Genomic DNA, 13,118 nt, shown 5'->3' with positions numbered 1-13,118 from the left:
AGGTCCACCCTTATCAATCTACAGTGGAAAAAGCTAGAAATTTAACAGAATTCCAAGAAACAAAAGTGCAGTAAAAACCGTACTTACTGGGTTTAACAGACTCCAAAGGAACAAACACTTGAGCCAGAGGTGTATTCTGTGAAGATGGAGAAGAAGCCAATGGGCCAGCCTCCCAGGACCAACCTGGAGAGGACTTAGTACCTGGTGGCACTTCTTTAGGGATGCTTTTCTGTGAGACATAATTCCTGCAAAGAAATAAAAAATACCAAAGACTAGCTAAAATCGTAGAGAACTCAAGGCATCTATGATTAAGTTTTCTATATAAGAAAGGGAAACATACATAACTTTAGACAAGTAATCTTACCTATGCTTCAGTCTCCTCATCTGTTAAGCAAGAATAATAGAGGAATTTACCTCAAAGGGCTGTCATAAGAATTAAATGAAGAATTAAGTGTATGAAAAGCACTTAAGAGTATCAGGACAGAATAAGAATCCAATAAACTGGAGCTACGATAACTAAGGTTATTCATGTTGTAGCTCTCAGGCAGTCCCTAACAAGTAGCTCAGTCAGGTTAAGTTTCCTAATGATCACCAGAGCAACATAAGCTATGCAGATGATATACAAATTACACTGATGCCTTTATACATCATGCTTTTGTCCACCTGGAGCACAAAATGAAAACATGGCGGAAAACTCAAGCCAGCAAGGTGAAGTAACCTACCCTGCCAAGTGGCTGAAAAACTAAAACTACAAGAAAAACATCTCTGGGTAATGAACAGAAAGGAACTTTCTGCATACCTTTCTGCCAGAGAGCCCTGCGGTTCTATCAGAAACACAGGCTCTCTTTCAGGGGTCTCCGGGGAACCTGTGGCCTTCTGATTTCAGAATTGTCCTTTTTTAAGCACCAAAAGAGGCAAGAAAAGCTTCATCTTTCTCTGCTGCAGCCCTTTTAATAAAAGAATTGGTTCAAGGCCAGGCACAGTGGCTAATCCTAGCACTCTGGGAGGCCAAAGCGGGTGGATTACTTGAGCTCAGGAGTTGGAGACCAGCCTGAGCAGGACAGCGAGACCCCATCTCTATAAACTAACCAGATGTTGTGGTAGGTGCCTATAGTCCCAGCTACTTGGAAGGCTGAAGCAAGAGGACTGCTTAAGCCCAAAACTTTGAGGTTGCTAAGAGCTATGATGCCATGGCACTCTACCAAGAATGACAAACCAAGACTCTGTCTCAAAAACAAAAAAACAAACAAAAAAAGGATTGGTTCTGTAAAATTTGGATTCAGTTCAAAGGCTGCACTCAAGGACCTAGAAGGCTACAAGTTGCCTTAAGCCCACAGGTTCCCCACTCCTGCAATGGTTTCAGGGAAGACCAACTGCTAATTTTTCAGAGGCAAATGAATCTATGAATGTTTTTACGTTTCATACACTAAAGATCCTCTACCATTAGGAATATACACTATAAAACACCAAACTGGAAATTATGTAAATGTCTACTAGAGAGAAATGATTATATTCACATAATGGATTATAATGTGCTATAAAAAAAGAATGAAGCATATTTACATAAACTGATATGGAAACATGTCAAAGATATAATACCAAAAAGTCATGCAGGAGTACAGTATGTAAATTATGATTCCATTTGTGTAAAAAATTAGCCATAGTAAAGCACTACCACATGCATATAAAAAAGCAAAGAGGCCAGATACAGTGGCTCACGCCTATCATCCCAACACTCTGGGAGGCTGAGGAGGCCGGACTGCTTATGGCCAAGAGTTCAAGAATAGCCTAGGAAACAAGGCAAAACCTCATCGCTAGAAAAAATTTAAAAATTAGGCAGGGGTGGTGGCATGGGCCTGTAGTCCCAGCTATTCAGGAAGCTAAGGTAGGAGGATTGCTTGAACTCAGGAGTTGGATGTTGCAGTGAGCTATGAGCACTCCAGTCTGGAAGACAGTGAGATCCTATCTCTAAATAAATAAATAAATAAATAGCAAAGAAGGAGCATTCAATGTTGTTCTTAGGGAATTGTATGTGGTACTTTCTGTTAATGTATTTCTCAAATTTTAATTAACTTCAAATTACATAGCAAATCAAGAAAAAACATAAATAGCAAAAACATCACCATCATCTACTATTGCCAAGTCTTTATATAAACTCCTTTGCAGATACCCTGGCCACATCAGTATTTTCCTATGACTTAGGGGAGTAAAAAGAGAAAAGCAGAAAAAAAAAAAGAGAGAGAAAAGCAGGAGCAGCATATTATGCTTTTTTTGTTGGGGTTTTTTCAGGCAGAGTCTCACTCTGTCATCTTGGGTAGAGTGCTGTGGCATCATAGTTCATAGCAACTTCAAACTCCTGGGTCAGCCTCCCAAGTAGGTGGGACTACAGGCACTCACCACCACACTCAGTTAATTTATTCTTTTCTATTTTTAGTACAGACCAGATCTCACTCTTGCTCAGGCTAGTCTCGACCTCATGAGCTCAAGCCATCCACCTGCCTCAGCCTCCCAGAGTACTAGGACTACAGGTGTGAGCCATTATGCCTGGCTCAGATTAAACTTTTAATACAAGACACCCCCTCCCCAGGATGAGAGGTCTCTGACTTACAGCACCACTCCCTGGCCCTTGTGTGATGAGAGGAAACTATACAGATTGACAAGATCCTTCCACTTGCCCTTCCCATTAGACTCACAGAGGACCAGCAGATGACTGTGGTGAGATGAGATCCAGCAAGTTCTGGTCTCCAAAAGAGCTTTGAATGCCACCACCCAGCAGTGTGCTAGAAGAGGGATTGCTCTTTTCCTTACAGCAATTCTGACCAGCAAACTGTCAAAACAGGAAAGGCTGAATTAAGACCATGGTATGACGACTGTCAGCCAGGGTAAAACTATGGCTCAGCTCTCCTGAGCCCACCAAAGCTGTAGCCCAGGCTTATTACATTTCTTGGGGCAGAAGGAGAAAGAAGAGACAAAACAACATGTTTCCTGAGCAAACCTTCAGGAAGCAGGAGCCGGGTGCAACCGAAGAAGGAAGGGATGTAAGGAGAGAAAAAAGGGGGGCTCCAGCCATATAGTATGGGTGAGGAAAAGGCTTTGGACCTCCAAGTCCATGAATCCTACCAGGCAAGCACAATAGCACCTTTCTCCCCTACCAGGTAGCACTGCTTCATGAAGGCAAGTTTGAGAGACCCTCCCCTTCTTTCTCTAGGCCCTGGCAAGAGCTTCCTTACCTTGTTCATAACAGGACCATCACTGATTCCTATAAGGAAGGAAGAGAGTAAGATAGATAACAGTAACTCTACCTGCTTCAAGATGATAATCAATACCATGTCCACCCATTCTAGGACATTACCCAAGGTCACTCAACTCACCCTTGGAAAATCTGTGACTGATGTGCAAAGGGGCCTTCTCTGAACTGCCAAGCATATCTGAGTCACTCAAAAGCAACATATGCTCCCTAGGGGGGATCAGCTTTCTCTCTCCCTGTTCAAAACCTTCTGAGTCTATACTCTCTACAGAGCCCCCTCACCTAAGGCTTCCAGGTCCTGATGAAGCAAAGATGGAGCCACAGTCCCAGCCTGCTTAGATCCATCATCCACCTCTAAGTCAATCAGGGGACAGTTTTTCATGGAGCCTGTTGGATTCTGAAAGACTAAAAAACATTCAGGGTTAGGAAAATAAACCAGATGTGACAGCAAAATCTCCCCTTAAATTCTATTGGCTTCCCTCAGGTTTCCTCCTAATCAACCCTTTCAGAGTGTGTTGACCCACAGTCCAATCTGGACCATGTGGTAAGCAGAGCACAGCCTGCCTACTCCAAAGACCACAGGGTCCTCCTCCAAAGATTCCATCACCCTGAACAGGAGCAGACTTCTCCAGCTCAGGGCCTTTGAGTGGGTCAGAATCACCCATAGTACCCGACAGATAGCCAGGCCCAGATCCAGGCAGTCTTGATTCATATAAGGTTCAAATCAGGGAGCTAAGGGTCTGCACTTCGAGTGTTCTGGGTGATTTTATTTCCTCCTTTGATTGTTATTGTTGTTTTTGAGATAGAGTCTCACTTTGTCTCCTTGGGTGGAGTACTGTGGTGTCATAGCTCACAGCAACCTCAAAGTCTTGGGCTCAAAGCGATTTTTTTTTTTTTTGAGACAGAGCCTCAAGCTGTCACCCTGGATAGAGTGCCGTGACATCACAGCTCACAGCAACCTCCAACTCTCGGGCTCAAGTGAGTCTCCTGCCTCTGCCTCCCAAGTAGCTGGGACTACAGATGCCTGCCATGACGCCCAGCGATTTTTTGGTTGCAGCCGTCATTGTTGTTTGGCAGGCCCAGGCTGGATTCAAACCCACCAGCTCAGGTGTATGTGGCTGGCACTTTAGCTGCTTGAGCCACAGGTGCCGAGCCTCAAGCGATCTTCTTACCTCAGCTTCCCCAGTAACTGAGACTACAGGCATCTACCACAATGCCCAGCTATTTTTAGAGACAGAGTCTTGCTCTAGCTCTGGCTGGTCTTGAACTCCTGAGCTCAGGCAATTCACCTGCATTAGCCTCCCAGAGTGCTAGGAATTCTAGGTGATTCTGATATAACTAGCCTGGCACCAGGAACCACTGAGGAAAACCGTTTCTTTGGTCCATAAGTAACTACTCATGAGACTGCAAATGCAGGTATAACTTAGTCATCTCCTTCTGTGCATAGCCAATGTTGAGATCTAGCCTGGCAGTCAGCTTACAATGGCTCCTATGGCAGAGACTGGCTACGTGAAATTTCCCAGAAAGGGAACAGAGGGCAGGTAAGTTCTCTCATTTCTGTGCCGTAACATAGAATATTCTGAGGACCCATTTCTTTTCTGTGATTTGCAGGCTGCCCAAAGCAGAAGGGAGGGAGAAACTTTCAAACATACCTCTGGAGACAGGTATGTCTCCCACTGAGTTGGTCACTGTATTTCCAAAGGTGACACGGCCCTCCATCACCTGTTTGTACAGCAGAACTCCTTGGGTGAGGAGGTCATTTGCCTGGAGAATCTCAGCTGAAAAATGAGAGAAGAATTAGAACCCCAGGTTTAGCCACCAAAAATCTGTTTTTCTAAGTCATTCCGCAGAGCAGTTTACAGATGGCTTGACTAGATTTCGTTTATCCATGACTCTTGCCCCTATATCATACAAGCAGGCCCTATCAGGCCTAGTCACTTAACCCCTGAGCCCTAATATTCTTGGTTCTCAATGGGGAGGAAGCAAATTTCTTTTTTTTTTTGTAGAGACAGAGTCTCACTTTATGGCCCTCGGTAGAGTGCCATGGCATCACACAGCTCACAGCAACCTCCAACTCCCGGGCAAGCGATTCTCCCACCTCAGCCTCCCGAGTAGCTGGGACCACAGGCGCCCGCCACAACGCCCGGCCACCTTTTGGTTGCAGTTCAGCCGGGGCGGGGCTTGAACCCACCACCCTCGGTATATGGGGCCGGCGCCTCACCAACTGAGCCACAGGCGCCGCCCGGAAGCAAATTTCTTCACCTTCTATGTCTGGACTATCTACCATAATGGCTGGCAGTAAGCACTCTAAATATAGCTCTTTCAATGAGGAACTAAAACTTTTATCTTTAATTTTTTTTTTTTTTATTGTATATACAGGTAAGATCTTGCTATGTTTCCCAGGCTAGTCTCAAACTCCTGACCTCAAGTGATCTTCCTGCTTCAGCTTTCCAAAATGATGAGATTACAGGGTAAGCCACTTTACCCAGCTTTTAATTTTAATTAATAGAAAAATAAGGCTCAGTGGGTAGGGCACCAACCACATACACCAAGGCTGGTGGGTTCAAACTCGGCCAGGGCCAGCTATAACAATGACAACTACAACAAAAAAATAGCTAGGCTTGTGGCAGGCGCATGTAGTCCCAGCTACATGAGAGGCTGAGGCAAGAGAATTGCTTAAGCCCAAGAGTTTGAGGTTGCTGTGAGCTGTGATGCCACAGCACTCTACCAAGGGCAACATAGTGAGACTGTCTAAAAAAAAAAAAAAAAATAGAAAAATAAAACCTGAAGTGATTTTGTCAATGTGAATGCAAATATTAAAATAATTTCTTAGTACTTGATGCAGTTATTGGAAAGGTTTTAAGTATTTAAGAAGAAATTGTCTTGAGATTCTACTTTTGAACATACAAATTTTAGAAAATATTAAATATAGAGGCAGAGGCAGGTACACTGCTTGAGCTCAGGAGTTTGAGATCAACCTGAGCAAGAGCAAGACCCCACCTCTACTAAAAATAGGAGAATTAGCTGGGCGTAGTGGCAGACACCTGTCCCACTACTTGGGAGGTGGAGGAAAGAGGATTGCTTAAGCCCAAGAGTTTGAGGTTGCTGTGAGCTATGATACCACCACCCTCTACCAACGGTGACAGAGACCCTTTCTCAAAAAAAAAAAAGAAAGAAAGAAAATATTAAATATAAATCAAGTATTTATGACAAAATTTCAGGTTCACACTGAAACATGCCAAAGTATAAAACACACACTGGGACTGGGCATGGTGGCTCATGCTAGAATCCTGGCACTCAGGGAGGCCAAAGAGGAAGGATCATTTGAGGCCAGCCATCCAAGACCCACTTAAACAATACAGTAAGACCGTACCTCTGCAAGAAATTAAAAAAATTAGCTGGGTGTGATGGCAGATACCTATTTCCAGCTACTCAAGAAGCTAAGGCAAAAAGATCACTTGAGCCCAAGAATTTGAAATTGCAGTGAGCTATGATGATGCCGCTGCACTCTAGCCTCAAAATGAGTGAGACCCTGTCTCATTCATAAACTCATAAATAAGAAAACTGAAACCCCCAAAACATAAAACACACACTGAACTTCAAAAACTACATGAACATTCCACTATCTGGTCTACCTGCAGACAACTCTCTCCTACCAGAGACAAGAATAGCAACAGGGGTGGGGCACGTATAACTCTGCAAGCCAAAGTGCTGAAGATTATCAACTGCTGGACTCACCAACTGCTTATGTCCTGCCAATTTTTTGACTGTGGACAAGACGGGTTGAATTCAATGCTAAGTGATTTTTTGGCATGTTGCAAGTTATGTTAAAAACTTAAATTTGGGGGTGGCGTCTGTGGCTCAACGGAGTGGAACACTGGCCCCATATGCCGGAGGTGGTGGGTTCAAACCCAGCCCTGGCCAAAAACTGCAAAAAAAAAAAAAAAAAAAAAAACCCTTAAATTTGGGGCGGCGCCCATGGTTCAGTGGGTAAGGCACAGACCCCATATACCAAGGGTGGCAGGTTCAAACCAGCCCCAGCCCAACTGCAACAAAAAACAGGCGGGCATCGTGGCAGGCGCCTGTAGTCCCAGGTACTCGGGAGGCTGAGGGGATTGCCTAAGCCCAGGAGTTGGAGGTTGCTGTGAGCTGTGATATTACAGCACTCCACCGAGGGCAACAAAGTGAGACTCTGTCTTTAAAAAAAAAAAAAAGAAAAGAAAACAGAAAACATCAGAGGGGATGCAATAAGCCAAACAGACCAAGAGAGAACTCTACAAGGCAACGGACCTATCTTTCATGCAAGATAAAAAGAAATGGAGGGGTAGGTGGGTATCTGCTGTCCATTAAGAGAGACTGGAAAAATACCAAACAATTACAAAGTGTGGCTTTTCTTTTGAGTCTGACTTACAACTGTTTTGTTTGTTTGTTTGTTTTTGAGACAGAGCCTCAAGCTGTTGCCCTGGGTAGAGTGCCGTGGCATCACAGCTCACAGCAACCTCCAACTCCTGCCTCTGCCTCCCAAGTAGCTGGGACTATAGGCGCCCGCCACAACGCCCGGCTATTTTTTTGGTTGCAGCCGTCATTGCTGTTTGACAGGCCCAGGCTGAATTGGAGCCCACCAGCTCAAGGTGTATGTGGCTGGCGCCTCAGACGCTTGAGCCACAGGCGCCAAGCCAGAACCGTTTTGTTTGTTAGGTTTTTGTTTTAAAGATTTAGCAAAAGATGTTAAGGAGAAAAAGGATCAGGAAAATCTGAACTCTGTCTGAATATCTGGTTATTTCAAAATGTCTAGAATTTGCTCCAAAATAGACTAAGCTATTGGTGAATACAAAGAGAGAGGCACAGACAAAGTAAGACCAAAAGATCAACCATTTAAGAAACAACAAAAAGGCTTGGTGCCCGTAGCACAGTGGTTACAGCACCAGCCACCACGCACCAAGGCTGGTGGGTTCGAACCTAGCCCAGGCCAGCTGAACAGCAATCACAACTACAAAAAAAAAAGCCGGGTGTTGTGACAGGCACCTATAATCCCAGCTACTTGAGAGGCTGAGGCAAGAAAATCACTTAAACCCAAGAGTTTGAGGTTGCTGTGAGCTGTGACACCACGGCACTCTACCAAGAGAGACATTGTAAGACTCTAGCTCAAAAAAAAAAAAAAAAAGGCTTGGCACCTGTAGCTCAGTGAGTGAGGCACTGGCCACACACACTGAGGCTGGTGGGTTCGAGCTTGGCCCACGCCTACTAAACAAGAATGATAACTGCAACCAAAAAATAGCCAGGCATTGTGGTAGGCTATTCAGGAGGCTGAGGCAAGAAAATCACTTAAGAGTTTGAGGTTGCTGTGAGCTCTGACACCACAGCACTCTAAAAGGGCGACATAGTGAGACTCTGTCTCAGAAAAATAAAAAGAGAGAGACTCGAAAGGGGAAGAGAAGGGAAATAAAGGAAAGAAACAACTAAAAAAAGCTGGGTGCAGTGGCTCACACCTGTAATCCTAGCACTCTGGGAGGCTGAGGTGGGTGGACCACTTGAGCTCAGGAGTTCAAGACCAGCCTGAACAAGAACAAGACCCCATCCCTATAAAAATAGAACAATTAGCCAGGTGTGATCCCAGCTTCTTGGGAGGCTAAGGCAAAAGGATAGCTTAAGTCCAACAGTTTGAGGTTGCTGTGAGCTATGATGACAACATAGCACTCTACACTGGGTGACAGAGGGCAACAAAAAATAAATAAAGCAAAAACAATCCACCATGAGTTGGTAACTGGCAAAGATGAGTGAAGAATAGTTCAGATTTTTCCTATTTTTCTCTTATGTTTTGAGACTTCCCATACTAAAAAGTTTTAAAATTATTTGTAGTACCTGTGGACAATTCTCCACTGTCCCTACCATATCCCATCATCCTTCTCATTGAGATGACTAGGACCCTAAAGTACACAAGTTGGTGATCCCCTAAAGATGCACCACCCCTACATGTTTCTCTGACCTTTGCGGGTGGGATCATTCAGCCTTTCCTTAAGCCTCCAGTAGGATTTCTTCTACTTCTCTAACACCTAATCTCCATGGTAAATTTCCACTCCTTTCCAGACTTTCAGATCTGCTGATTCTTTCACAAGCTTAGATTCTTCTTGAAATCATTTCTAAGGTAATTCAAACCCAATTACTACAGAACCTAAAGTACACTCTGCCTTGATCCTGGCACCAGAGCAGCACAACAGAAGAACCATGTCTGCTTTGCACTTAGGGTGCTAGCTATGCTTAGGGAAATAAAACTGTTACCAAGCGCGTCATCATCATTGGTGGTGTCACTTGCCAACCGGAACAGGGTAGGCCGCAGCTTTTCACATCTTTCATACACGACCTAGAAAAACAGAGTTTGGTTCACAACAGCAGAAACTGTGATTTCAGAAGCCTGCCTCAGTCTGTTCCAAACTCATGATTACAGATTTGAAGTAACACGGGAGTTAACAGTTTCAGAAAAAGTTTGGGCTACAAGTGAAAGACTTTTCTAAAATAAAAGAAATTTTAAGTGACAAAAGGCCTTAGCTCAGAAAGAACTGTCTCCATGAGCACATCATTGCTTCCTCAAGCTCCTTGCCTCTGTCCAGGGCTGGATGGCATTAACAACAGGGTAGCTTCTGCTTTACCACTGACATCCAAGTCTCCCATCCTACTGACTTTATTACTCTCTCATGATGCTCACCCACATGGTTCCCTTGGAGCCAAAACTCATTTTCCTCAAACACATCTGGAAAGTTTAATATTCCTCACCTGAGGACAGTGCTCTGGACAATTTCATCCTCATACTGGTAACAGGGAGACACAGCTTCTGTATCTCTTAGGTTTCCTTCTTTGCAAGGGAGCTCTATTAACAAAGTCAACACTCCAGGCCTCCCTCTACAGATCCCCCTCCCACCCAGGGCTGGTGAAATGACATTATCTGGCTGGAGTCAGAGAGAGGAAGCAGAAAGAAACTCATTCTTACCCTTTGTTCTTGGGAGCTACCTGCCTATAAGGAACTGCATTCCTTACAACTACATGCTGTATGTTTTAAAGATGGCAGCTCCAAGGTGGTTGGACAGGAACCAGCCACATCAGGGTGTGGAAGGTTCAATACTTATTTGAGACATTTTCCAAAGTCAGCTTTACCAATACAAACAGAACACATTTGTTCTACATGTCTCTCTCCTGACTCTTAGCAGGTTATCGTCTTGTGGGGGATGGATTATGTTGCCTAAAAGCCCAACACACTGATCTTCCTGAGGGACCCTGGTGTAATCTCACCTTGGTAAATGGATTTTGGAGTATCCGACCTGGCCAAGCCCAGCACCCTTCTGAAACTGTCCCCTTCACTCACATAGGAAAGTCAGTGTGCTTTTCACTCTGTCCAATCCCAATCACAGCTGACTGAGCCAGGGATAGATAAATGAGCCAAGGAGTTTGGAATTGAGAAAGACACTAGTTCATTTTTTTAATCTTGTGAAATGGAAGGGCAGGTAAATACAGGAGTTATGTATAAGCCATTTCTCCTGTGTAGATAAACAAAAACCTGGAATGCAGAGAGAGAAGGCTGAAACAGACCTGCAGAGGGAGGTAGAGAAGAGGGCTCCAAGATAGACTAACCACAGTTGCCTTAGGCCTAGTACAGATGGGAGGTAGTTTCTTAGGGGTGAGAACAAAACCAGTAAGAAATGGAGGGGAAAAAGTGTTACAGCTCTTTCGGAATTTATCTAGCAGGTTTTCCTATCTCCACTGGAAGAACTCCCCCCACTCACCTCCCATACAAAAGAAATGGGGGAAAAAAGAATATTTTGAACTTCACTGACATTAAAAGTATCTTTTTTTTTTTTTGAGAGTCTCATTCTGTCACCCTGGGTAGAGTACTGTGGCTCACAGCAACCTCAAACTCTTGGGCTCGGGCAGCGCCTGTTGCTCAAGGAGTAGGGGGCCAGCCCCATATACTGGAGGTAGCGGGTTCAAATTCAGCCCCGGCCAAAAACTACAAAAAAAAAAAAAAAAAATCTCTTGGGCTCAAGAGATCCTCCTGCCTCAGCCTCCTGAATGTGGGACTACAGGAACCCACCATGATGCTCAGCTAATTTTTCTATTTTTAGCAGAGACAAGGTCTTGCTCTTGCTTAGACTGATTTTGAACTTCTGAGCTCAAGCAATCCACATGGTTTAGCTTCCCAGAGTGCTAGGATTACAGGTGTGAGCCACCGTGCCTGGCAACATCTGTATTTCAAAAGATACTGTCAAAATAGTAAAAATACAACCCACAGAATGAGAGAAAACGGTCTGATAAGCAACTTGTATCCAGAATACATAAAAAACACTTATAACTCAAAGACAACCCAAAAGATGGACAAAGGATTTGAATAGACACTTCTCCAAGATATACAAGTTCCCAATAAGCACAGCAAAGAATGCTTAAAATAAAGTTATCAGGGAAATGCAAAAGGATAATGAGATACTACTTCATACCCCCTAGGATGGCTTTAATCAAAAAGGCAGACAATACTGAGTATTGGAATAAGGATGTGGAAAATTCAAAACCTCTTAAATTGCTGGTGGAAACATAAAATGGTGCAGTCACTTAGGGAAAATAATTTGGCAGTTCCTGAGAATGTTAAGTATACAGTTACCATATGATCCAGCAATTCTACTTCTTTAAGTTCACAAAAACTTGTGAATGAATATTCATAGACATCATTCATAATAGCCAAATGTCTATCAACAACTTAAAGCCTATCAGGTGATAAATAAAATGTGGTATAGTCATAGAATGGAATACTATTCAGCCATAAAAAGGAACCAAGTAGTGACTTCTGCTAGCACATGAATGAACCTAGGAAACATTACACTAAGTAAAAGAAGCCAGACTCAAAATTCCACATATCATATGATTCCATTTATGTTAAGTATCCAAATAGGCAAATCCATAAAGACAGGAAGATTAATGGTTGTCAGGGGTGGGAGGAGAAAGGAAAAGGGAATAACTGTTAATGGGTTCAAGCTTTCTTTCAGGGGTAGCTAAAATGTTCTAAAGCTATGTAGGTGTGCTGGTGGTCTTTACTGTATGTGAATTATCTCAATAAGGATCTTGCTGAAAAAAACAAGATCAAGATGTATAAGATGTGGAGAAACTAGACCTCTCACACACTGCTGTTAGGAATATGAAATAGTGCAACTACTTTGGCATCATAGCTCAAATATTTTGGCAATTTCTTAAACTGTTAACTACACACACTTAGTGTATTATCCAGCAATCTCACACCTAGACATGCATAGAAAATCCTGCATACAATTGTTTATAGCAGCTTAATTCATAATCACTGGAAGTTGGAAAGAAACTATGTCCATCAACAGATAAATATACATACTCTACATATTGTGCTACATCCACACAAAAGACTACTACTTGGCAATGAAAAGCAATAAACTAGGCCGGCGCCTGTGGCTCAGTGAGTAGGGCACCAACTCCGTATACCGAGGGTGGCAGGTTCGAACCTGGCCCCAGCCAAAGTACAACAAAAATAGCCAGGCAGGCACCTGTGGTCCCAGCTACTCAGGAAGCTGAGGCAAGAGAATAGCCTAAGCTCAAGAGCTGGAGATTCCTGTGAGCTGTGACACCTCAGCACTCTATCCAGGGCAACGAAGTGCGACTGTCAAAGGAGAAGGGAGGGGGAGAAGGGAAGGAGATGGGGAGGGGGAGGGGAGGAAAGGGGAAGGAAATAAACTATATATATTTTTGTTTTTGAGACAGAGTCTCATTCTGTCACCCTGGGTAGGGTGCCATGGTGTCATCATAGCTCACAGCAACCTTAAACTCTTGGGCTCAAGCGATCCTCTTGCCTCAGCCTCCCAAGAAG

General features: G+C 43.8%; 1 protein-coding gene and 1 non-coding gene across 3 annotated transcripts in view; one reads left to right on the top strand and one right to left on the bottom strand.

Annotated features, from left to right (window-relative positions):
* GGA2 (golgi associated, gamma adaptin ear containing, ARF binding protein 2) overlaps window positions 1-13,118 on the bottom strand; it is a 44,975-nt gene that overhangs the window by 6,567 nt on the left and 25,290 nt on the right. For both annotated transcript variants that reach the window (XM_053554168.1, XM_053554169.1), the window contains exons 9-14: window positions 9,527-9,608; window positions 4,900-5,025; window positions 3,530-3,652; window positions 3,231-3,259; window positions 2,694-2,827; window positions 88-245 (exon numbers count right to left, since the gene is read on the bottom strand). In XM_053554168.1, the coding sequence (XP_053410143.1) occupies window positions 88-245; window positions 2,694-2,827; window positions 3,231-3,259; window positions 3,530-3,652; window positions 4,900-5,025; window positions 9,527-9,608 (652 nt within the window). The remainder of the gene's footprint in view (window positions 1-87; window positions 246-2,693; window positions 2,828-3,230; window positions 3,260-3,529; window positions 3,653-4,899; window positions 5,026-9,526; window positions 9,609-13,118) is intronic.
* On the top strand, window positions 10,951-11,013 carry LOC128562951 (U7 small nuclear RNA). Its single transcript, XR_008373641.1, has one exon. It is a non-coding gene; the product is annotated as a U7 small nuclear RNA (small nuclear RNA).

This window comes from Nycticebus coucang, chromosome 12, assembly GCF_027406575.1.
Source record: "Nycticebus coucang isolate mNycCou1 chromosome 12, mNycCou1.pri, whole genome shotgun sequence".
Taxonomy (NCBI): domain Eukaryota; kingdom Metazoa; phylum Chordata; class Mammalia; order Primates; family Lorisidae; genus Nycticebus; species Nycticebus coucang.
Note: the sequence above shows the minus strand (reverse complement) of the source record. Positions and strands in the feature narration are given on the sequence as shown.